The sequence below is a fragment of the Mauremys reevesii genome, linkage group 4, assembly GCF_016161935.1.
Source record: "Mauremys reevesii isolate NIE-2019 linkage group 4, ASM1616193v1, whole genome shotgun sequence".
NCBI classification, from domain to species: Eukaryota; Metazoa; Chordata; order Testudines; family Geoemydidae; genus Mauremys; species Mauremys reevesii.
Window position 1 is genome coordinate 151,285,270 of NC_052626.1, and position 25,233 is coordinate 151,310,502.

Consider the following 25,233-nt stretch of genomic DNA (forward strand, 5'->3'; position numbering starts at 1 on the left):
AGTGTGAGCTCTGCTCCTCGGTGAGCCACTCGCCTCCTTGCACAAGAGCGTGAGCCCTCGTGCCCCTGTGGGGGAGGCCCCCTCCGAACCTCGCACACCTGCCGCTCGCTCAGCGCTACGACTTCCTGCCGGGAGCTCATTGCCCGCCACAGCTTCCTGCCGGGGGGAGAGCGCGAGCAGCGCGGCGTGGGTGGCAGCGCCGGAGGAGCCAGCGCCGGACGCGCCACGGCCCAGGTAGGTGCCGGCCCCCCCGCCCGGCTGCAGCCACAGGAAGCCGGACGTGGCGTCTGTCCCCCGGGGCCGGCCAGATGCACGGACGCTTCCCCCAGCTGCCAGCGTCAGCCTGCCATCTGGGTGACCCTCCCGTGCGCTGGATTCGGGGCTGGGGCCCTCTTGGGGGGTTGGGGGGTCTCCAGCCCATCCTGTGGGGCTGCTTGCCCCCCTGCCTGTGAAATGCCCCCCTTCTCCTGCTGGAGAGTGGGAGTGGGGGGCTGCTCAGCTCCCCCCAAATCTCCAGTGCCTAGCCCAGACCCACGGCGCTATTCCCTGGGCCCCCCGCGGCCACTCCCGGAGACGGGGGGCTGTGGCCCCCAGCCGGGGCTCGTGCCTGTGACCCCTGCAGGGACGGAGGTGGGGGCGAGGCTCAGTGGGGGCCTTGGGCGCTGGCCGGAGATGGGGCCTGGACCAGGCATCTCCCCTCCGGGGCCCACTGGGGGTTCCACAGATGGGGCCACAAAGGGGTCGGTGGCAACCCTGGGGGGTGCCCGGAGCAGGTGTCGCCGTGGGGCACGGTGGGGCTGGGCACCAGGGGGCAGCGTCTCCAGGGTGTGCCTCGCCCCCGATACCATCTCGGCTTTTCCTGTTTTGCTGCCTCGAGCGCGAGCTCCATCCGCGGGGCGTTGGCGCGGGGACAGCGCCCCCCTCGGGCGGGGACGGGCAGCGCGAGCGTGTGGCCAGGGCCCACGCGGAGCCGGCTGGTCACTCAACGGCGCCGTGGGGCTGGGGGCCCTCGACCCCGACCCGCCGTTAGCCCTGGGCTCCCCCCACCTCTCCGGTGCCCCTCAACCCCGACCCACAGCCCCCGCTAGCCCTGGGCTCCCCCCCACCTCTCCGGTGCCCCTCAACCCCGACCCACAGCCCCGGCGAGCCCTGGGCTCCCCACCTCTCTACTGCCCCTCAACCCCGACCCACAGCCCCGCTAGCCCTGGGCTCCCCACCTCTCTACTGCCCCTCAGCCCCGACCCACAGCCCCCGCTAGCCCTGGGCTCCCCCCCACCTCTCTACTGCCCCTCAACCCCGACCCACAGCCCCTGCTAGCCCTGGGCTCCCCCCACCTCTCCGGTGCCCCTCAACCCCGACCCACAGCCCCTGCTAGCCCTGGGCTCCCCCCCACCTCTCTACTGCCCCTCAACCCCGACCCACAGCCCCCGCTAGCCCTGGGCTCCCCCCCACCTCTCTACTGCCCCTCAACCCCGACCCACGGCCCCCGTCAGTCCTCGGTCCCCCCACTGCCCCCGACCCACAGCCCCCGCTAGCCCTGGGCTCCCCCCCACCTCTCTACTGCCCCTCAACCCCGACCCACATCCCCTGCTAGCCCTGGGCTCCCCACCTCTTCACTGCCCCTCAACCCCGACCCACAGCCCCCGCTAGGCCCTGGGCTCCCCACCTCTCCACTGCCCCTCAACCCCGACCCACCGCCCCCGCTAGCCCTGGGCTCCCCACCTCTCTACTGCCCCTCAACCCCGACCCACATCCCCTGCTAGCCCTGGGCTCCCCACCTCTCTACTGCCCCTCAACCCCGACCCACAGCCCCGTCAGTCCTGGGTTCCCCACTGCCCCCACCTCTCTACTGCCCCTCAACTCCGACCCACAGCCCCCGCTAGCCCTGGGCTCCCCCCACCTCTCTACTGCCCCTCAACTCCGACCCACAGCCCCCGCTAGCCTGGGCTCCCCACCTCTCTACTGCCCCTCAACTCCGACCCACAGCCCCCGCTAGCCCTGGGCTCCCCCCCACCTCTCTACTGCCCCACAACCCACACCCCCAGCCCCGCTAGCCCTGGGCTCCCCACCTCTCTACTGCCCCTCAACCTGACCCACAGCCCCGCTAGCCCTGGGCTCCCCACCTCTCTACTGCCCTCAACCCTGACCCACAGCCCCGCTAGCCCTAGGCTCCCCACCTCTCTACTGCCCCTCAAATCTGACCCACAGCCCCACTAGCCTTGGCTCCCCACCTCTCTACTGCCCCTCAACCCTGACCCACAGCCCCGCTAGCCCTGGGCTCCCCACCTCTCTACTGCCCCTCAACTCCGACCCACAGCCCCCGCTAGCCCTGGGCTTCCCCCCACCTCTCTACTGCCCCTCAACTCCGACCCACAGCCCCGCTAGCCCTGAGCTCCCCACTGCCCCCAGCTCTCCACTGCCCCTCAACTCCAACCCACAGCCCCTAGTCCTGGGTCCCGCCACTGCCCCCACCTCTCCGGTGCCCCTCAGCCCCCATTAGCCCTGGGCTCCCCCGCTGCTCCCCAACCTCTCTACTGCCCCACAACCCGACCCACAGCCCCTGGCTCCCCTCACCTCTCCGGTGCCCCTCAACCCGACCCACAGCCCCTGCTAGCCCTGCCCCCACCTGTCCGGTGCCCCTCAACCCCGACCCACAGCCCCGCGAGCCCTGGGCTCCCCCCCACCCCTCCACGGCCCCTCAACCCCGACCCACAGCCCCCTCTAGCCCTGGGCTCCTCCCCACCTCTCCGGTTTCCCTCCACCCCGACCCACAGCCCCCGCTAGCCCTGGGCTCCCCACCTCTCCACTGCCCCTCAACCCCGACCCACAGCCCCGCTAGCCCTGGGCTCCCCACCTCTCTACAGCCCCTCAACCCCGACCCACAGCCCCGCTAGCCCTGGGCTCCCCACCTCTCTACTGCCCCTCAACCCCGACCCACGGCCCCCGTCAGTCCTGGGCTCCCCCCCCCCACCTCTCCACTGCCCCGCAACCCCGACCCACAGCCCCCGCTAGCCCTGGGCTTCCCCACTGCCCCCCCAGCTCTCCACGGCCCCGCAACTCCAACCCACAGCCCCCATCAGTCCTGGGTTCCCCCCCCCCACTCCTGCGGGTGCCCTTCAATCCTGACCTTGATGGGGGTCCCCCCATCTTGTTCTCCAGCTCCCCCCCTCCCCAGTTCCTCTTGAGTGAGTTCCCAAGCGCTGCCGGTTTCCGCCCCTAACCGACCCGGTGGTTTGTGGTCGCCCCTTGGCCACGCTCCAGGGCTCACGCTGCCCCGGCAGGGCCTGTTTGCAGGAGCGGCGCTGGCGGGGGCTGCCTTGCAGGGGGGCTGGGGATCGGCGCGTCCAGCCCTGTGCGGGGCTGTGCCCCTCTGATGCATGGGGACTGGGACCGGTGCAGGATGGGTGTCGGCACTGGGATCCAGGACTCCTGGGTTCTCTCCCCGGCTCTGGGAGGGGAGTGGGGGCTGGTGGGTTAGAGCAGGGGGGCTGGGAGCCAGGACTCCTGGGTTCTCTCCCGGCTCTGGGAGGGGAGTGGGGGCTGGTGGGTTAGATGCGGGGGGCTGGGAGCCAGGACTCCTGGGTTCTCTCCCGGCTCTGGGAGGAGTGGGGCTGGTGGGTTAGCGCCGGGGGGCTGGGAGCCAGGACTCCTGGGTTCTCTCCCCGGCTCTGGGAGGGGAGTGGGGGCTGGTGGGTTAGAGCAGGGGGGCTGGGAGCCAGGACTCCTGGGTTCTCTGCCGGCTCTGGGAGGAGTGGGGCTGGTGGGTTAGAGCAGGGGGGCTGGGAGCCAGGACTCCTGGGTTCTCTCCTGGCTCTGGGAGGGGAGTGGGGCTGGTGGGTTAGAGCAGGGGGGACTGGGAGCCAGGACTCCTGGGTTCTCTCCTGGCTCTGGGAGAGGAGTGGGGGCCGGGGGTTAGCGCAGGGGGCGGTGGGAGCCAGGACTCCTGGGTTCTCTCCCGGCGCTGGGAGGGGAGTGGGGGCTGGTGGGTTAGAGCAGGGGGCCTGGGAGCCAGGACTCCTGGGTTCTCTCCCTGCTCTGGGAGGGGATGGGGGCTGGTGGGTTAGAGCAGTGGGCGCTGGGAGCCAGGACTCCTGGGTTCTCTCCCGGCGCTGGGAGGGGAGTGGGGCTGCTGGGGTCCTGGGTTCTCTTTGTGTGGCTTGGGGCTGGTCCCTGCCCTCGGCGAAGCATCAGTTTCCTTTCTCACCCTTTGTGTGTTGGGGCTGGGAGCTCTGCTCTGCGGGGCTGGGACTGGCTCTTCCTGTGTGTCTGGGCAGCACCTGAACTCGTGGGCCTTTGATCTGGAGAGTGGGGGAGGAGCCACTGGGCAGAGCCCAGGGAGTTTGGGTAGGTCCTACCATAATAAGGGACGATAAGAGGTGTGACCCCGGCTGCGTGGGGATGGTGCAGGCATCCAGCATGCTGGGGCAGTGGGAGCCTGGCACGCCCCGGGGTCTCTGGCGCAGGGCCCTGGCCTGTGTGCGAGCTCGGCCCCCCTGCGGCTGCTTTGCCGGGAGCTCGGTGCAGGCCCAGCCGAGGCTCCCCGGGGGCGGCAGCTGCAGCGACAGCCGCGCGGCGCTGGGATGGAAACCGCAGCTGCAGAGACGGAGCCAAGCGGCGCCTGAGCCAGCAGCCCCGCTCCCTCCACCCACCTGCTGCAGCAGCAGATCCGGCCTCCCCCACCCCGGTGACTCAGCCTTGCCCCCTCCCCCAGGAACCGCCGGGATCCGGCCCCACCATCAGCCCAGCCTGGGACCCGGCACGCTGGGTGCTGCACAGACCCGCGAGAGACGGGCCCTGCTATGCCCGGCTCAGGCACGATGGCCGAGGGCCTGGTGCAGATCGCACAGCCGGGCAGCAGCAGAGCCAGGGAGAGAACCCAGGTGTCCTGGCTCCCAGCCCCGCCTGTCCGCCCAGCTGTAACCCACCAGGCCCCACTGCCCACCCCTCCCCGAGCCAGGGATGGAACCCAGGAGTCCTGGCTCCCAGCCCCCCTGCTCTAACCACCAGACCCTGCTCCCTTCCCTGAGCTGGGAAAGAACCCAGGAGTCCTGGCTCCCAGTCCCCTCCTGCTCTAACTCACCAGCCCCCACTCCCCTCCCAGAGCTGGGAGAGATCCCATTCACTGCTACAGACTAGGGACCGAGTGGCTGGGCAGCAGTTCTGCAGAAAAGGACCTAGGGGTTATGGTGGACGAGAAGCTGGATATGAGTCAGCAGGTGCCCTGGTTGCCAAGAAGGCTAATGGCAGTTTGGGCTGTATAAGTAGGGGCATTGCCAGCAGATCGAGGGATGTGATCATTCCCCTCTACTCAGCACTGGTGAGGCCTCATCTGGAGACTGTGTCCAGTTTTGGGCCCCCCACTACAAGAAGGATGTGGACAAATTGGAGAGAGTCCAGCGGAGGGCAACAAAAATGATTAGGGGGCTGGAGCACATGACTTATGAGGAGAGGCTGAGGGAACTGGGATTGTTTAGTCTGCAGAAGAGAAGAATCAGGGGGGATTTGATAGCTGCTTTCAACTACCTGAAAGGGGGTTCCACAGAGGATGGATCTAGACTGTTCTCAGTGGTGGCAGATGACAGAACAAGGAGCAATGGGCTCAAGGTGCAGAGGGGGAGGTTTAGGTTGGACATTAGGAAACACTATTTCCCTAGGAGGGTGGTGAAGCACTGGAATGGGTTCCCTAGGGAGGGGGTGGAATCTCCTTCCTTAGAGGTTTTTAAGGTCAGGCTTGACAAAGCCCTGGCTGGGATGATTTAGTTGGGTTTGGTCCTGCCATGAGCAGGGGGTTGGACTAGATCCCTCCTGAGGTCCCTTCCAACCCTGATATTCTAGGAGCCCTGCCCCCCCCAGGTGCGATGGAGCCCGTCTCTCTGGCCGGGGCCCCCCCTAACCCCCTCTGCCCCCCAGGTGCGATGGAGCCCGTCTCTCGGGCCGGGGCCCCCCCTAACCCCCTCCCCCCCCAGGTGCGATGGAGCCTGTCTCTCTGGCCGGGGCCCCTAACCCCTCTCCCCAGGTGCGATGGAGCCCGTCTCTCTGGCCGGGGCCCCCCCTAACCCCCTCCCCCCCCAGGTGCGATGGAGCCTGTCTCTCTGGCCGGGGCCCCCCCTAACCCCCTCTGCCCCCCAGGTGCGATGGAGCCCGTCTCTCTGGCCGGGCCCCCCCTAACCCCCTCTGCCCCCAGGTGCGATGGAGCCCGTCTCTCTGGCCGGGCCCCTAACCCCTCTGCCCCCAGGTGCGATGGAGCCCGTCTCTCTGGCCGGGGTGCTCTGGGCCGTCGTGCTGGTTCTCCCGGCCGTGCTGGCCACGGCTCTCTGCATCGGCTGCCGGGACACTGGCTCCCCTGGTAAGTCCAGCGCCCCCCACACCCCATCCAGCGTGTGGGGGGGGGCTGTCCCAGCTCCAGCCATGGGGCAGCGTGACATTCACCCCAACGCACAAGGGGACCCAGCACCTGCCCCCCACCCCATGCCTTGCTGCCCCCCCAGGTAGCCCCACCCCTGCTCCCCATGCTCCCAGGGCCCCCACACGCCCTGCTCCCCAGGCCCGCCTACCCCTTCCTCCCGAGCCCCCAACATACACCCTGCCCCCCCCCGGACCCACGCCAGCCCCCTCCCCCGTGCTGGGCTACCATGGGGGGGTCCTGTCCCCTCAATCTCTCCCCTCCCCCGCAGGAGCAGAGTGGGCCGCCCCCCCCCTGCCCCCACCCCTAACGCTGCGCCCTGCTCTCTCGGCAGCCCACGGAGCCCAGGCGGTCGGGGACTACGAGTACAAGTGAGTCCGTGTCCGTCCGTCCGTCCGTCGCACAGCGAGGGGTCCCCGGGGGAGGGGCCGGGGCGTGAGGGGCTGGGATTGGCCAGGGGGGATGGGCATGGGGGGCTCCCTTGGGGTGAGTTTGGGGGGGCAGGGGGCTCCCTAGGGGTATCTGGCAGGTGCTGAATGGGGGGATCGTGCCTGGCTCTAATGACGTCTTCTCTGCCCCCACAGACCCCCACCTTGTGTCCCCCCCAACAGCTTCATGGTGCTGACCCGAGCCAACTGTGAGTACCCCCCATGCACCCCACCCTGTACCCCTGTGACCCCTCGTATCCCCTGCACCCCATCCCCCACCCCACCCTGTACCCCTGTGACCCCTCGTATCCTCTGCACCCCATCCCCTATCCCCACCCTGTACCCCTGTGACCCCTCGCATCCCCTGCACCCCATCTCCTATCCCCACCCTGTACCCCTGTGACCCCTCGTATCCCCTGCACCCCATCTCCTATCCCCACCCTGTACCCCTGTGACCCTCGTATCCTCTGCACCCCATCCCCTATCCCCAACTCTGTACCCCTGTGACCCTCCTATCCCCTGCACCCCATCCCCACCCCACCCTGTACCCCTGTGACCCTCGTATCCCCTGCACCCCACCCCTATCCCCACCCCACCCTGTACCCCTGTGACCCCTCGTATCCTCTGCACCCCACCCCTATCCCCACCCTGTACCCTGTGACCCCTCGTATCCCCTGCACCCCACCCCTATCCCCACCCTGTACCCCTGTGACCCCTCATATCCTCTGCACCCCATCCTCTATCCCCACCCTGTACCCCTGTGACATCCCCTGCACCCCACCCCACCCTGTACCCCTGTGATCCTCGTATCCCCTGCACCCCACCCCTATCCCCACCCCACCCTGTACCCTGTGACCCCTCGATCCCCTGCACCCCATCTCCTATCCCCACCCCACCCTGTACCCCTGTGACCATCCCCTGCACCCCACCCCTATCCCCACCCTGTACCCCTGTGACCCCTCATCCTCTGCACCCCACCCCACCCTGTACCCCTGTGACCCCATCCCCTGCACCCCACCCCACCCTGTACCCCTGTGACCCCTCGTATCCCCTGCACCCCACCCCACCCTGTACCCCTGTGACCCCTCATCCCCTGCACCCCACCCCTAACCCCACCCTGTACCCCTGTGACCCCTCGTATCCCTGCACCCCACCCCTAACCCCCACCCTGTACCCCTGTGACCCTCGTATCCTCTGCACCCCACCCCTATCCCCCACCCTGTACCCCTGTGACCTCGTATCCTCTGCACCCCACCCCCAATCCCCCACCCCATCTCCTATCCCCACCCCACCCTGTACCCCTGTGACCCTCGTATCCCCTGCACCCCATCTCCTATCCCCACCCCACCCTGTACCCCTGTGACCCCTCGTATCCCCTGCACCCCACCCCTATCCCCACCCTGTACCCCTGTGACCCCTCGTATCCTCTGCACCCCACCCCACTCTGTACCCCATCCCTATCCCCACCCTGTACCCCTGTGACCCCTCGATCCCCTGCACCCCACCCCACCCTGTACCCCTGTGATCCCTCAGATCCCCTGCACCCCACCCCTATCCCCACCCCACCCTGTACCCCTGTGACCCCTCGTATCCCCTGCACCCCATCTCCTATCCCCCACCCTGTACCCCTGTGACCCCTCGTATCCCCTGCACCCCACCCCCTATCCCCCACCCTGTACCCCTGTGACCCTCGTATCCCCTGCACCCCACCCCTATCCCCACCCTGTACCCCTGTGACCCCTCGTATCCTCTGCACCCCACCCCACCCTGTACCCCTGTGACATCCCCTGCACCCCACCCCACCCTGTACCCCTGTGACCCTCCCCTGCACCCCACCCCACCCTGTACCCTGTGACCCTCATCCCCTGCACCCCACCCCACCCTGTACCCCTGTGACCCTCGTATCCCCTGCACCCCACCCCTAACCCCACCCTGTACCCCTGTGACCCCTCATATCCCTGCACCCCACCCCTAACCCCACCCTGTACCCCTGTGACCCTCGTATCCTCTGCACCCCACCCCTATCCCCACCCTGTACCCCTGTGACCCCTCGTATCCTCTGCACCCCACCCCAATCCCCACCCCACCCTGTACCCCTGTGACCCCTCGTATCCCCTGCACCCCATCTCCTATCCCCACCCCACCCTGTACCCCTGTGACCCTCGTATCCCCTGCACCCCATCTCCTCTCCCCCACCCCACCCTGTACCCCTGTGACCCCTCGTATCCCCTGCACCCCACCCCTATCCCCACCCTGTACCCCTGTGACCCCTCGTATCCTCTGCACCCCACCCCACCCTGTACCCCTGTGACCCCTCATATCCCTGCACCCCACCCCACCCTGTACCCCTGTGACCCCTCGTATCCCCTGCACCCCACCCCTATCCCCCACCCTGTACCCCCGTGACCCCTCATATCCCCTGCACCCCACCCCCTAACCCCCACCCTGTACCCCTGTGACCCCTCGTATCCTCTGCACCCCACCCCCTATCCCCCACCCTGTACCCCTGTGACCCTCGTATCCTCTGCACCCCACCCCTATCCCCACCCTGTACCCCTGTGACCCTCAGATCCTCTGCACCCCACCCCTATCCCCACCCTGTACCCCTGTGACCCCTCGTATCCTCTGCACCCCACCCCTATCCCCACCCTGTACCCCTGTGACCCTCGTATCCTCTGCACACCACCCCTATCCCCACCCCACCCTGCACCCCTGTGACCCTCGTATCCTCTGCACCCCACCCCTATCCCCACCCCACCCTGTACCCCTGTGACCCCTCGTATCCCCTGCACCCCACCCCTAACCCCACCCTGTACCCCTGTGACCCTCGTATCCTCTGCACCCCACCCCATCCCCACCCTGTACCCGTGGACCCTCGTATCCCCTGCACCCCATCCCCTATCCCCACCCTGTACCCCTGTGACCCCTCAGATCCCCTGCACCCCACCCCTATCCCCACCCTGTACCCCTGTGACCCCTCAGATCCCCTGCACCCCACCCCTATCCCCACCCTGTACCCCTGTGACCCCTCGTATCCCCTGCACCCCACCCCTATCCCCACCCTGTACCCCTGTGACCCTCTGTCCCCTGCACCCCACCCCTATCCCCACCCTGTACCCTGTGACCCCTCAGATCCCTGCACCCCATCTCCTATCCCCACCCTGTACCCCTGTGACCCCCATATCCCTGCACCTATTCCCCACCCCACCCTGTACTCCTGCTCCCCATCCCCTGCCATGCGCCCTGCTGCACCTCCACACCCTGAACCCCCATCTTCCCGCCCCACTGCCCCCAGTCAGGCCAATCTCCTGTCTCCCCAGATCCCTCCAGGAACCAGATCAAACAGCAACCAGTGGCACCCGCTGAGCAGTTCCTGTCCATCCCGTGAGTACCCCAGTGACCCCCCCCGCCCTGCCCCCCCGGGACACCCCCACCCTGAGCAGTTCCTGTACATCCCGTGAGTACCCCAGTGACCCCCCCCTCCCTGCCTTGCCCCCCTGGGACACCCCCACCCAGAGCAGTTCCTGTCCATGCCGTGAGTACCCAGTGACCCCCTCCCTGCCCTGCCCCCGGGACACCCCACCCTGAGCAGTTCCTGTCCATCCCGTGAGTACCCCAGTGACCCCCTCCTGCCCTGCCCCAGGACACCCCCACCCTGAGCAGTTCCTGTCTATCCCGTGAGTACCCCAGTGACCCCTCCTCCCTGCCCTGCCCCCCCGGGACACCCCCACCCAGAGCCGGTCCTGTCCCTACCGGGAGGAGCCCCGTGACCCCCCCTCCCTGCCCTGCCCCCCCGGGACACCCCCATCCTGAGCAGTTCCTGTACATCGCTGAGTTCCCCCCAATCCTTCCACCCCATGGGGCTTCCCCTCGATCCCTGCCCAGAGCCCGTGGGCTCCCCCAGTGCTCCATGAGTCCACCCCACAGGCCTTAGCTGCCCCAGGCCCGGTCTCTGGGGCTGGTGGGTGCCGGGCGGGCCCCACAGACACAGCTGGTGGGGGGGTGGGGTGCTGCGGTCACCTCACTGTGGTGTGTCAGCAGGGATAAGTCAGGGCGTGTGATGGTGCAGGCGTGTCAGAGCATGTCAGGGCGTGTGATGTGCAGGCGTGTCAGAGCATGTCAGGGCATGTGTTGGTGCAAGCGTGTCAGAGCATGTCAGGGCGTGTGTTGGTGCAGGCGTGTCAGAGCATGTCAAGGCGTGTGATGGTGCAGGCGTGTCAGAGCATGTCAGGGCATGTGTGGGTGTCAGAGAGCCACAGGATCGGGGCTACGGCCCCCAGCTTTGGAACAGACCCCTGGGGTCCCGCTCTTCCTCCAGGGTGAGCCCCGCGAGTCCCCCTAAGCCGGAGCCCGAGGGAGACGTGTCGCCGCCAGCGCCAGCTCCTGCGGGCCCAGCTGGGTTCCTGTGGGACTGGCCGGGCACAGCCCTCGGGTAGCCCAGAGAGAAGCAGGTGAAAGCCCAGCCCGGCCCAGCCACGCGGCCGAGACCCCCCGGCTCCCGCTCTGGGCCCTGTCCGCTCCCTGGCTCCGTCCAGGGGGAGCAGCAACGCCAAGCCGCCCCCGCCAACCCGTCCCAGCCCCGCCTGGCCCCTCTGAACTCGCCGGCGGGGCAGGCCTGGCTGGCTTCCTGCGGGTGTCGGGGGGCGCCAGGCAGTCGTTAGCCAGTGTCCCGGTGATTGGCTTTGCCATTGTCCTCACACACGCTCCGTGGACCTGGCCCAAACCCGAGACTGCTGGGCGCCCCTCCCACCTGCATTGCTGGGCCTCTGCAGAGAGCACAGAGCCCCTCCCACGCGCTAGTGAGCAGTGCAGCCTCTGGGGAAACCGAGGCACACACAAACTGGGGGCATGGTAGGCGTGTGCTCTGCCTGGGGCAGGACGTGGTGGGGATGGTGGGGGTGTCCGTGTGCTGGCTCGGGGGGCTTAGGCCTGGCCTGCCCCTCCTAATCCAGCCTCCCCATTTCCAGGCGATCCCCACAGGCGCCCCAGAGCCGCCAAGTCTCCTTCACCAGGACAGAGACCGACAACGGTGAGTGGGGGGATTGGGGGGGTGATTGAAATGGGGACGTGCAGACAGAAACACGGGGAGACAGACAGGGGGATGGGCAGACGGGCGGACGGCTGAGGGGGATGAGGGGGATAGTCGTGATGGACAGACAGACGGACGGGGGATGGGCAGAAGCGGGATGGATGGACGGCTCGGGGTACAGGTGGATGGATGGGGCGGATGGGGGCTGGACGGGCGGATGGCTGGGGGGCTGGACAGATGGGATAGTCATGATGGACGGATGGACAGGCAGATGGGGGATGGGCACATGGGATAGCAGTGATGGATGGACGGAATAGCAGTGATGGACAGACGGAGGGAGGGACAGGCAGACGGGGGCACAGGAAGATGGGATAGCAGTGATGGACAGACGGAGGGAGGGACAGGCAGACGGGGGCACAGGAAGATGGGATAGCAGTGATGGACGGACGGACGGGGACGGAATAGCAGTGATGGACGGACGGGGGGACACAGGGACAGGCGGACGGGTGGACAGGCAGACGGGGATGGATGGACAGGATAGCAGTGATGGACGGATGGGGGGACACGGGGACAGGCGGATGGGGACGGACGGACGGGATAGCAGTGATGGACAGACAGTTGGATGGGGAGGATGGAGGAGGGGGGAGTGACAGGCAGAGATATGGGGAGGATGGAGGACGGGGGTCGCTGGGCTTTGGGGGTGACTGACACCTTTTTCTCCCCTCCCCCTCCAGACAGCGTCCCCAGCTACGAGAACGAGGGTGAGTCTGGACACCCCCCAGGTAGTGTGTGGGGGTGGGGCAGGGGCCAGTGTCAGGACGGTAAGGTGGATAGAAAACTGGCTAGATCGTCAGGCTCAACGGGTAGTGATCAATGGGTCCATGTCTAGTTGGCAGCCGGTATCAAGCCGAGTGCCCCAAGGGTCGGTGCTGGGGCCGGTTTTGTTCAATATCTTCATTAACGATCTGGAGGATGGTGTGGGCTGCACCCTCAGCAAGTTTGCAGATGACACTAAACTGGGAGGAGTGGTAGATACGCTGGAGGGTAGGGATAGGATACAGAGGGACCTAGACAAATTAGAGGATTGGGCCAAAAGAAACCTGATGAGGTTCAACAAGGACAAGTGCAGAGTCCTGCACTTAGGATGGAAGAATCCCATGCACTGTTACAGACTAGGGACCGAGTGGCTGGGCAGCAGTTCTGCAGAAAAGGACCTAGGGGTTACGGTGGACGAAAAGCTGAATATGAGTCAACAGTGTGCCCTTGTTGCCAAGAAGGCTAATGGCATTTTGGGCTGTATAAGTAGGGGCATTTCCAGCAGATCGAGGGACGTGATCATTCCCCTCTACTCAGCACTGGTGAGGCCTCATCTGGAGACTGTGTCCAGTTTTGGGCCCCACACTACAAGAAGGATGTGGATAAATTGGAGAGAGTCCAGTGGAGGGCAACAAAAATGCTGAGGGGGCTGGAGCACATGACTTATGAGGAGAGGCTGAGGGAACTGGGATTGTTTAGTCTGCAGAAGAGAAGAATGAGGGGGGATTTGATAGCTGCTTTCAACTACCTGAAAGGGGGTTCCAAAGAGGATGGATCTAGACTGTTCTCAGTGGTGGCAGATGACAGAACAAGGAGCAATGGTCTCAAGTTGCAGAGGGGGAGGTTTAGGTTGGATATTAGGACACACTATTTCACCAGGAGGGTGGTGAAGCACTGGAATGGGTTCCCTAGGGAGGTGGTGGAATCTCCTTCCTTAGAGGTTTTTAAGGCCCGGCGAGACAAAGCCCTGGCTGGGATGATTTAGTTGGGTTTGGTCCTGCTCTGAGCAGGGGGTTGGACTAGATCCCTCCTGAGGCCCCTTCCAGCCCTGAGATTCTAGGATTCTATGACCGCTGCCAGGTGGGGGGCAGGAGGGTGTGAGGGATGATGGGGGGTGGGGAGGGCAGAGGGTCAGGGCAGCAGGGTGAGGGCAGGAGGGGAAGGGGCCGGGGGAGAAGGGGGCAGAGCAGCCGGTGCCCCCCATGCTAACCCCCCCCCCCATCTCGGTTGCAGAGCGGCCCCGTGGGGATGACGATGACAACGACTATAACACCGAGATCTACATCCCTGGCTACGTGTACGGGCTGCTGGGGGGGGGCAGGGAGATGGGGGGGGAGTCAGGCTGCGGGGGAGACAGGCTGTTGGGGAAGATGGGCGGGGAGATGGGGATGGGGAGATGGGCTGGGGTTTGGGCGGAAATGGGGTGTGGGTGGGAGATGAGGGGTGAGGGGAGATGGGCTAGGGGTGGGGCGGGAGATGAGGGGTGAGGGGAGAGGGGATGGGGAGACGGGCTGTTGGGGGAAGATGGGCAGGGAGATGGGGTGGGGAGATGAGATGGGGTGGGGAGACGTGCTGGGGGTGGCGGTGGAGAGATGGGCTGGGGGACGGGCTGTTGGGGGAAGATGGGCAGGGAGATGGGGTGGGAGATGAGATGGGGTGGGGAGACGTGCTGTTGGGGAAGATGGGCAGGAGATGGGCTGGGGAGATGGGGTGGGAGCGGGGAGATGGGGTGGGGAAACGTGCTGTTGGGGAAGATGTGGGGTGGGGAGACGTGCTGGGGTGGTGGCGGGAGATGGGTGGTGGAGAGATGGGCTGGGGGACGAGCTGTTGGGGAAGATGGGCAGGAGATGGGGGTAGGGAGACGGGCTGTTGCGGGAAGATGTGGGGTGGGGAGATGGGGTGGGGCGGGAGATGGGGGTGGAGAGACGGGCTGGGGCGGGAGATGGGGGAAGATGGGCAGGAGATGGGGGTGGGGGCAGGGAGATGGGGAGACGGGCGGGAGGTGGGGAAATGGGGTGGGAGTGGGGCGGGGAGATGGGGTGGGGAGACGTGCTGGAGGGTGGGGTGGGGAGATGGGGCGGGGATGGGCTGGGAGGGACGAGCTGTTGGGGAAGATGGGCAGGGAGACGGGGCGGGGAGACGGGGCGGGGAGACGGGGGGTGGGGAGACGGGCTGGGGGGGCGGATGGGGCGAGGAGGCCTGGGGGGGACAGGCCATGGGGTGGCAGGGCTGGACGTGGCACTGGGTCCAAGCCGGGGGGGGTCAAAGGTCATGGATGGGAGTTGTGACAGGTTGCCCCCCTTGTGGGTCCCACTGAGCCCCCCGGCTCCGCCCGCCCGGGCTCGCCCCCCTGCCCTGCAGAGCCAGGCCCTCCAGCCGCCTCCAGCCCACGCAGGTAGGGCCGGACCCAGCACAGAAAGTCCCAGACGCGGAGCTCAGCTCTGCCTGGGAAGACTCGGCTCGGGGATTGCCCAGCGTTCACGTGCAACCCCCTGTGGGGAGCGAACCCCAAATCGTATCCCCTTGCGCTGCACAGAGACCGGCCCAGTGCAAGCGCCTGCAATCCGCCCCCCCACCGCCCCGATGGGAGCAGAGCTGCCCAGCTCCCTGCCCCCAGCTCTGAATTCCACACCCCCGAGTGCATCACCCACGGCTGGCAGCTGTGAGCGATGCTCGGGGACAGCAAACAGGACAAGGCAGATTAGCTCAGTACACCGGCAAACAGCGGGACCCGCGCGCGAGGGAGGAGGCGAATGAGTGACTCCTCCCCTGCGCGAGAATCGGGCTGGCTGACCCTCCCTCCGGGCACAGGCTGCCGTGGCTTTCCCACGTTTTCTTACCCAGGCTAAGGATCCTTCCAGCCTGGGCCCCTCGCTTCCCCCAGGTCAGGCCTGGCCCCTCGGGTGTCTCCAGGGGTGTTGTAGCAGGGCGAGGGAGGTCCCCCCGGGGTGTCATTTCCCCCTTTTCTATCTTCTCCCCACTCGCTGGAAAGCTCTTTCGCTGTGGCCTGGCTCAGACAGTGCCCGTTGTGTGGTGCTGTCTCTGAGGGGTTCCCCGTTGTGTGGTGCTGTCTCTGAGGGGTTCCCCGTTGTGTGGTGCTGTCTCTGAGGGGTTCCTGGGGTGATCCCTGTGCTTGTGCATTGCCTCCATGAGCCAGTAACGGTGTCGTACCTGGCAGGCGGCTTGTGGGTGTTCTCAGCCTCACAACGTGTTTCAGTAACACACACACAGCCAGTCTTCATAACCTCACATACAACGGTAGCCCATCCAATCCAAGGAGATGTCCCTGGCTAGCGGATCCGGACGTTTAGAAGGACCCCTCACAAGGCAGCCTTTGTACAAACATACAGTGGCCACATGACAGTGGCGAATATGGGGGTGTCACAGGGGTCATTGCTGGGGGGGCAGGGTCAGAGCCAGGAGGTCAGTGCATGCTCCGGCTGGTCAGTCTCACCCTTCCCGTTCCCCTCCCCCCGCAGGGAGGTGCTTCCCGACAGCGTCACCGAGACGTCCCCCACGGAGCTGGTCACCTCGGGGCCGGAGCTCAGGGACAGCGTGTCCTCAGGTGAGTTGGGGCCACCGCCCAGCCCACCCGTCTCCCACAGGGCCTGAGCGGAGACCCCTCAGAGGGCCACTCTGGGTACCTGACCCCCAGCTTTGGCCTAGTCCCATACAGTCCCCGGGACCATTTCAGAGTGGATCTAGTGTCGGGCAGTTCCACCGTCCCCTGCAATCAGCATTAACCTTCCTCTGCCCCCTGGCATTGCGCTGTGGGGGGGGCAGCTACCTGACCCCTTCTTGCCCTGGTCACTATCCCATCCCTCGCGCCCCATTTGGGTGTGTCCCCGGCCCCCAGTCACCCAGCTCTGTTGGGATCCAGGTGTAATTTATGGGGCGAGGAGTGACCTGAACATCTCTGGGTGGGTCCCAGACTGGAGCCTTGGGGGTGGGGGCTGGGGGGTTCCCAGAGTCCCTGCTGTGGGGAGAGGTTGGAGGGCAGGCCCTCCCCCCTCACTGACCCCTTCTCTCGCTCTCTGGCAGTGGCAATGGGGGATGAGTACGAGAACATGCCGGAGGCCCAGAGGGAGTCGCTGGGTGAGTGCGGGACCCCCAGCCCCGTCTGTGCCTGGCCCAGCTCGGGGAGGGGGGATCCTGGAACTGGGGCTGACTGGGGGAAGGGGGCGATTCCCGGGAAGGGCCCATGGGGACGAGCAGCAGGGGAGGGGTTGGGGGGAGGAGAGGAGACTGAACCCCCCCACACCCCGGGGTCCCCCGGGGGACGGGTCGGGATCCCAGTGCCATGGGGGGGGTGGATTGTAGTGGGGACTGAGCCCCCCAGGGCCCAGTGCATGGGGTCCCCTGGGGCAGTTCCTCCATCCCCGGTCAGGGGGTCCCCCGGCACCCCCTGTGCTCACTGCCCCCGATCGCTCCCCACAGCCGACAGCCTGGAGTACGTCAACATGCCAGAGCCTGGGTCCAGCCTCCCTGACGCCCACTACGGTGAGTGTGTGTGTGTGGGGGGGGTACCTGCCCCTCCCCTGCTATTGTGAGTTGGGGGGGTCCTCCCATTAACCCTCCTGGCTGGGGCCCCAGGAACCTCCTTACAAGCCAGGGGTGTGAGTAGCGCCCAAGGGGGCTGGGCTGTGGGGAAGCCCCGTGTGTGGGGCTGGGGGGGTTCTGGGGAGCCCGGGGGGGGTCTGGAGCGGTTCTGGGCCAGCCCCATGTGGCAGGTCAGGGGGGCGGTTCTGGGGAGCCCCATGTGTGGGGCCTGGGGGGGCCGGTTCTGGGGGAGCCTCGTCTCACCCCCTCTGGCTCCCGTCACAGGCGCCAGCGACCGGGAGAGCGAGGACGATGGGCCCGACTACGAGAACCTGCACCGCTGAGCGCGAGGTACCGATGCCCCCGCCCCCCCCCCACGCCTGCCCTGCCCCACCTCCCCCCAGTACCCTGCCCCGGCCCCCCCCCACGCCTGCCCGGCCCCACCTCCACCCTGTCCTCGGTCCGGCCCCCACGCCTGTCCTGCCCCACCTCCGCCCGGTGCCCTGCCATGGCCCCTATGCCCGCCCTGCCCCACCTCCGCCCGGTGCCCTGCCATGCCCCCCCCGCGCCTGGCCTGCCCCACCTCCACCCTGTGCCCTGCCCCGCCCCCACGCCTGCCCTGCCCCACCTCCGCCCGGTGCCCTGCCATGGCCCCTATGCCCGCCCTGCCCCACCTCCGCCCGGTGCCCTGCCATGCCCCCGCGCCTGCCCTGCCCCACCTCTGCCCTGCACCCCAAACCCTGACCCCTCCCCACCCTCACCAGCACTCCCAGGGCCACACCACATGGGAGCCTCCACAAAGGACTCTGGGAGGGGAGGGGGCCCCCCACCTCCTGCCCCCCATGGCTGGGGCTGCAGCCGTCCCGGCAGGAGGGGCTGGGTCCCCACCTGTCTCTCAACCCTGGGTCCCTGTTACCCTGGCCTGCCGGGTCCCCCCAGCGTCGGGGCCCAGGTCAGGTCTGTCCCCCCGTGACCCCCCGGCTCTCTGTTGCAGGCAGACCCCCAGCTCTGGAGAGCGACACCCCCCCACCGCGGGGAACCTGCCTTCGAGGAGCGAACCAACAGCTGGATGAGCCCCCAGGAACCTCGCCACAGGGGGGCCTGAGAACCCCCCCCCCGCTGGCCCCACCTCTGCACCCCACATCCTGAGAAACCACCTGTGAAAGCCCCACCTGGGGGCTCCGTCTGCCCCCCGGATTCCCCTCCCCCCGACCACCATCATTAATTTATTGCCCTTCCCCCACTCAATGCTGGTTCTGCACCTTTTCTGACATAGCCTGAGAATTTCCCAGCATCCTTTGAAGTCTCCCCCCCATGTCCCCCCCCGGGGGGGCAGCCTGGACCCCCAGATACCACGGGGGGCGCAGTCACGTGGGCCGCACTGGGAGCCCCCCTCCCTCTGCTGCGCTGAGCAACCCCAGCGCATCCAGTCGCTGAATAAAGCCGTAGGTGCCACCTCTGTCCCAGGGCCTGTCTTTGTTCTCCTGCCGAGGGGCCGGGCTGGCCCCTGCCCACCCCCTGCCCCAGCTCGGAGCTGCCTGGCCGTGGGGGGCACCGGCCGCCCTGGGGGCTGTGTGCTGAGCAGGGCTGGGGGTCGGGCCCTGGCCCCACGGGAGTCCGGGGAGGGGATCCGCATTGCCGGGTTACACAGCGCGGGGGGCAGGGGCGTTACTGCCGAGAGCCTCCGGCCAGGACCCCCACTGGCTCTCGCCAGGGTGGGCAGTGGGACAGGGGCACTTCTGTGCACCCATGTGAGCCCCCCCGCCCCCCATCCCGGCCAGGAGCTGTTTTCTCTGTGTGCCCGGCCTAGCGGGAGTGACCGGGATCCTCACTGGGCTGCCCCATCCCCCCTGGAGCTGCCCTGCCCTGCCCTGGGGAGCCACACAGTCCCCCCCAAGGCAGGTGAATGGGTCCCCACAGCGCTGTCACGGGGTCCCCGGGCGCTGCTCTGGAGCTGCTCCCCACCGAGCCAGGCAGGGCTCTGGGAGCCTCCTCTCCCTTGGAGCAGCCTGTCTGCAGGGCAAGAAGCTCCCACGGCTTCACCTCCTGGGTCTCTCCTGGGAGCATTCAGCATCCCCTGCATCCCCTGCCCCTCCGTGCGCTTCCCCCAGCGAGTCCCCCCAGCGGGGTCCTGGGGGGGCCACAGGGTCCTGCCCCCCCACTGCGCAGTCAGACGTGACTCTCAGCCAGCCAGTAACACAGAGGTTTATTCGATGACAGGAACAGGGTCTAACACAGAGCTTGTAGGTACAGAGAACCGGCCCCCTCGGCTGGGTCCATTCTGGGGGGCAGTGAGCCAGACCCCCACATCTGCCCTCACTCCTCGACCCCAGCCAGCTCCAGCCTGACACCCCCTCCAGCCCCTCCCCCTCTGCTCAGCCCCTTTCCCGGGCCAGGGGGTCACCTGATCTCTTTGTTCTCCCCCACCTTTAGCAGCCCCTTGCAGGGGGGGGGGGGCCAGGCCATTAGTTGCCAGGTGACAGAGTGTCGGCCATTTATGTGCACTGGCCCATTACTCTGCAACAATCTCACCCCTAGTGTCACGGACTCACAGATGGTGCCCACGCGTGGCCCCGTGCGGTCCGTGGGGGGGTGCCCCTTTCAGTGCGACAGCCCTTGGTGGGGGTCCCCTCTCCCGGGGTCAGGCCCCTCCACCTCCTGGAGCCGCACCTCTCTGAGCCTCAGCACGTCTGTCTCTGCCGTGGGTCCCTCAGGGAGTCCATGCGCTCTGGGCCCCCTGGGCCTCCTCACCCCCGAAGGGGTTGATGCCCCCCCCCCCCGCCCTGTTCTCTAGCCAGGAGCGACTCTCCCCCAGCGTAACACAGGAGGTTTATTGAGGGTTGAACCCAGCACAGGAAACTCTCAGGGCCTCAGGCCTGGCCTCCCTCAGCCCAGCACATCCCAGTCCCCCTGCAGCCAGGGGGGCTCTGCCTGCTCCCCCCTCCAGCCCCGAGCCCCCCTGCTTCCCAGCTGGGCCTCCGATATCCCCGGCCCCAGGCCCCCTCTGTCCATTGGCTTCTCTCCAGGGAAACAGGGTCGTAAACCGGGGCCTGGGTCTCCTCCCAGCCCCCCTCTGGCTGGAGCCGGCTGGGCAGGTCACCGGGGTCCTCTCCCCGCAGCCCATTGTCCCCACTGGCCAGAACCGGCTGCGACTCCTGAGCTGGGTCACCGGGTCACCAGGTCACCGGTCACTGGGGTCTCCATCCTCCAGGCCGGGCCGGGTCCCGAGTCCCTCTCCGGTCCCTGTGTCCCAGCAAACTCCCTCTCCCCTCCCCTCGTTACACCAGTAACACCCGGTGACACTGAGTCCCACCCCCTGTGCAGGCACCCCCGGGAAACCACAAAAAGACAGGAAAATCCTCCACTTCGTCACACCTAGAGACTTAAGAAATGCATGGGGGAAACTGAGGCACCCACACAGTATTCAGAGGAAACATTAACAACAGCCCCACTTCATCACATCAGCGCCCCACAGGGCAATGTGGGGCAGGGGGACAGTGCTGGTACCCCCAGGGCACTGTGCCGGTCGGTGCAGCCAAAACCTGGGCTCCTGGCCCTGCCCCACAACCCGTGGGGGTCAGGGCACGGCACACCAGGAGGGCAGCACCCAGACCATAGAGCATACATGGGGGTGGGGGAGGTTTTCAGGAATCAGGGCCCCGTTGGCCCAGGCACAGCACACAACAAAACACAGCCCCACAGCCAGAGGGGCTGCCCTGCCCCATAGCAACTGGGGTGCTGCGGTGATGGGGGAGGCCGCAGGCGGTCCGAGGCCATGGGGAGCAGTGGGGGGCTGTGGTGTGGCAGGGAGGAGGTAGGATATGGCGAGGGAAGGCAATGGAGCCCCGCTGGGTGCTGGCCAGGGGAGGAGGGGGGGCTCTACCCCCCCCCCCCCCAAGCAGGGGGCCCTGTCGGAAGTGGCAGGCAGCTGTGGGGCAGGGGGAGGTGACACTCTGACAGGAAGCCCCAGTACAGGCGATGTGCAGTCACACCCGCCTGCTGCAGACTCACAGCCGGACTCCTGAGCACAGGTGAGCGACCCGTCGGGCCAGAGTGGGGGGCTGGGGGTGCCCTGCCGTCCTGCCCCACAGCGTGGGGGGGGGAGCTGCCCTGTCCCTGCCGTCCTGCCCCACAGCACGGGGGTGGGGAGCTGCCCTGTCCCTGCCATCCTGCCCCACAGCGTGGGGGGGAGAGCTGCCCTGTCCCTGCCGTCCTGCCCCACAGCACGGGGGGGGGAGCTGCCCTGTCCCTGCCGTCCTGCCCCACAGCACGGGGGGGGGAGCTGCCCTGTCCCTGCCGTCCTGCCCCACAGCACGGGGGGGGGGCTGCCCTGTCCCTGCCGTCCTGCCCCACAGCACGGGGGGGGAGCTGCCCTGTCCCTGCCGTCCTGCCCCACAGCGTGGGGGGGGGAGCTGTCCTGTCCCTGCCGTCCTGCCCCACAGCGTGGGGGGGGAGCTGCCCTGTCCCTGCCGTCCTGCCCCACAGCACGGGGGGGGGAGCTGCCCTGTCCCTGCCGTCCTGCCCCACAGCGTGGGGGGGGAGCTGCCCTGTCCCTGCCATCCTGCCCCACAGCACGGGGGGGGGGAGCTGCCTTGTCCCTGCCTTCCTGCCCCACAGCACATGGGGGGCTGCCCTGTCGCTGCTGTCCAGCCCCAGAGTGCGGGGGGTGGGGGCTGTGTCCCAGAGCTCAGGCGGCACCATGCAGGAAGTGCCGGAGCGGGGCAGGGAGCCAGGCCCCACATGGGGGGGCATAGGGGGCACAGACCAGGGCCAGGCCCCATTGACTCCGATGGAGCTACGGCCGAGTGATGCCAGCCTGGGGGCTGGCCCCACTGATGCTAATAGAGCGTGGCCGACGGCCCCTGCTCGCTTCCCGTCCCCCCCGCTGCCTCACCACATCCTGCACCGCAGGGCAGTGGAAACGTGTGGGGGAGGGGAGGACCGGACTCAAGGGGCTCAGGGCCAGGCCGGGGTGCTGCCCTTCACCCCCGTCATGGGGCAGCCCCCTCGGTGTGTCACTAGTGCTTCCCACCCGGGCCCTCTCACCTTGCCCGGCCCGGCGCTGAGCCCTATTTCCTTGAGGGCGCTCAGCACCTGCGGGGTTAACGACGCCCGGCCCTGGGCTGGCTGCGGTGCCCACGGGCGGGCGCTGCCAGGGAGCTGCCTGCCTGGGGCACCCGGTGGGGCAGCAGCACCTGCCCCGGCTGCCCTGGGGCCGCTGCCTGCTGCAGGGCTGGGGGTGTCATGGAGTCCCCAGGCGCTGCTCTGGAGCTGCTCCCCACCAAGCCAGGCAGGACTCTGGGGAGCCTCCTCCCCCTCGGAGCAGCCTGTCTGCAGGGCAAGCAGCTCCCACGGCTTCACCTTCTGGTCTCTCCTTGGAGCATCCAGCATCCCCTGCCCCTCCGTGCGCTTCCCCCAGCGAGTCGCCCAGGCGGGGTCCTGGGGGGGTGTCACGGAGTGTGGGGGAGTCCGGCCCTGCACCCCTCTTCCTGGGACCCACAGTGACTCTCAGCCAGCCAGTAACACAGAAGGTTTATTGGACAACAGGAACACAGGATACAGCAGAGCTCGTGGCCAGCGCCAGGACCCCTCAATCTGGCCTTTCTGGGGGGTTCAGGGTGCTTGGATCCCAGCCTAGGATCCCCTGAAAACCCACCACCCAGTTCCCCAACCAAAGACTGACTCAACCCTCCCCCTCCGCCCCTTTTCTTTGTCTAGCTCCTCGGTGGAGGTGTCACCTCCCCTCCCCCAGGCCTAGCTCAGGTTATGGTCTGCATACCTGCGTCTCACCTAAAATCCTCCCCGGCTCTCCCATCCCCCACACAGACAGCCCCTGCTCCATCACACCTCTCCCCCCTTTGAGACTGAACTGAGCGGGGTCACTGCCCAGTGACCTGGGGAAGTTCGGGGCCCCCTCTCCGGGACAGCGCGTCCGCTATCAGGTTGGCACTTCCCTTCACGTGGACCACGTCCATGTCATAGTCCTGCCGGAGCAGGCTCCACCTCAGGAGCTTGGCGTTGGCTCCTTTCATCTGGTGCAGCCAGGTCAGGGGAAAGTGGTCGGTGTACACGGTGAAGTGGCGCCCAAGGAGATATGGCTCCAGTTTCTTCAGGGCCCACCCCATGGCCAGGCATTCCTTCTCGATGGCCGCGTAGTTCTGCTCCCGGGGTAGCAACTTCTTGCTCAGGTACACGATGGGGTGTCTCTCCCCCTTTTCATCCTCCTGCATCAACACCGCCCCCAGGCCCGTGTCTGAGGCATCGGTGAACACCAGAAAGGGCTTGTCAAAATCTGGGTTTGCCAGAACTGGGCCTCTGAGCAGAGCCTCCTTCAGCATCCGGAGAGCCTGCTGGCACCGCTCGGTCCAGACCACCTTGTCTGGCTTCCCCTTCTTGCACAGCTCAGTGATGGGGGCGGCTATGGCACTAAAGTGGGGCACGAACCTTCGATAGTGCCCCGCCATCCTGATAAAGGCCTCGATCCGCTTTCTGGTCTGGGGTGCGGGCCAGTCTCTGATCACCTCCACCTTGGCTGGTTCCAGCTTTAGGCAGCCACTCCCCACCCGATGGCCCAGGTAAGATACTTCCGCCATCCCCACCTTGCACTTCTCAGCCTTTACGGTTAACTCCGCCTCCCGGAGTCGGTCCAGCACTTGTCTAACCTGGGACACGTGGTCCTCCCAGGTCTGGCTGAAGACGCAGATGTCGTCAATATACGCCACAGCAAAACTCTCCATCCCCCTCAGCAGCTGATCCACCAGGCGCTGGAAGGTGGCCGGCGCTCCCTTGAGGCCGAAGGGCAGGGTCAGAAACTCATAGAGCCCCAGGGGGGTGATAAAGGCCGATTTCAGCCTGGCATCTGCGTCCAGCGGCACTTGCCAGTAGCCCTTGGTAAGATCCATGGTGGTGAGGTACCGAGCGCCTCCCAGCTTGTCTAGGAGCTCATCAGGCCTTGGCATGGGGTAGGCATCAGATACGGTGATGGCATTGAGCTTTCGATAGTCCACGCAGAACCGGATCAACCCGTCCTTCTTGGGGACCAGCACCACTGGGGAGGCCCAGGGGCTGGCGGACGGCTGATCACCCCTAAAGCCAGCATGTCCCTGACCTCCCTTTCCAGGTCCTGGGCAGTCTTCCCAGTAACCCAAAAAGGGGAGCAGCGTATAGGGGTGTGTGACCCGGTCTGTACCCGGTGAACAGTCAAATTAGTGCGCCCAGGCTGGTTGGAAAACAACGGTTGGTACAGATGCAGCACTGCTCTGATCTCAGCATGCTGGGCCAGGGTCAGCTGATCAGAGAGGGGGATCGCCTCTGGGGGGGAACCAGCCTTTGTCCCTGAGAATAGATCCACTAAAGGGTCATCCCCCGGCTCCTCCCAACGTCCACACACGGCCAACACCATATTCCCCCGGTCATAATATGGCTTCATCATATTCACATGGTACACCCGGCAGTGGCGCGCCCGGTTCGACAGCTCCACCACATAGTTTACCTCATTTAGTTGCTTGACAACCTTGAAGGGCCCTTCCCAGGCAGCCTGGAGTTTGTTTTTCCTTACGGGGATGAGAACCATCACTTGGTCCCCGGTGGCGAAGCGCGGGCCGCGCCGGTCGTACCAGACCTTCTGCTTCCTCTGGGCTCGGGCCAGATTCTCCCTGGCCAGGCCCATGAGCTCGGTAAGTCTTTCCCGGAAGGTCAGGACACCACCACCAACTCTCCATCGGAAGCGGCCTTCCCCTCCCATTCGTCTCTCAACAGGTCCAGGGGCCCCCTTACCCGCCCTCCATACAACAGTTCGAAAGGCGAAAACCCAGTAGACTCCTGGGGTACCTCCCTGTACACAAACAGCAGGTGAGGTAAGTACTTGTCCCAGTCCTGTGGGTGCTGGTGCATAAATGTTTTCAGCATCATCTTTAGCGTCCCGTTGAACCTCTCCACCAGCCCGTTGGTCTGGGGGTGATACGCTGAGGCCCAGCTGGGTCGGACCCCACATTTCTCCCACAAGGACTGGAGCAGGT

General features: G+C 66.7%; 1 protein-coding gene across 1 annotated transcript; it reads left to right on the plus strand.

The window, feature by feature from the left end:
- The first annotated feature begins 55 nt into the window (after positions 1-55).
- LAT (linker for activation of T cells) lies at positions 56-18,345 on the plus strand. The gene is made up of 13 exons (XM_039537305.1): positions 56-234; positions 6,236-6,346; positions 6,675-6,774; positions 6,988-7,040; positions 10,152-10,215; positions 11,799-11,860; positions 12,595-12,621; positions 13,910-13,973; positions 16,156-16,241; positions 16,718-16,771; positions 17,114-17,176; positions 17,501-17,566; positions 18,210-18,345. The coding sequence occupies exons 2-12, from the start codon at positions 6,241-6,243 to the stop codon at positions 17,557-17,559; spliced, it is 738 nt and encodes a 245-aa protein (XP_039393239.1). The 5' UTR covers positions 56-234; positions 6,236-6,240; the 3' UTR covers positions 17,560-17,566; positions 18,210-18,345.
- Positions 18,346-25,233: the final 6,888 nt, after the last annotated feature.

What these genes read in the sequence shown, in the direction of transcription:
- LAT (XM_039537305.1), top strand. Translation starts at nt 6,241, where the DNA reads ATGGAGCCCGTCTCTCTGGCCGGGGTGCTCTGGGCCGTCGTGCTGGTT. An exon ending in GGTGCTGACCCGAGCCAACT is followed by an intron (nt 7,041 to 10,151) that starts GTGAGTACCCCC and finishes CTGTCTCCCCAG; the next exon opens with ATCCCTCCAGGAACCAGATC. An exon ending in CAGGGACAGCGTGTCCTCAG is followed by an intron (nt 16,242 to 16,717) that starts GTGAGTTGGGGC and finishes GCTCTCTGGCAG; the next exon opens with TGGCAATGGGGGATGAGTAC.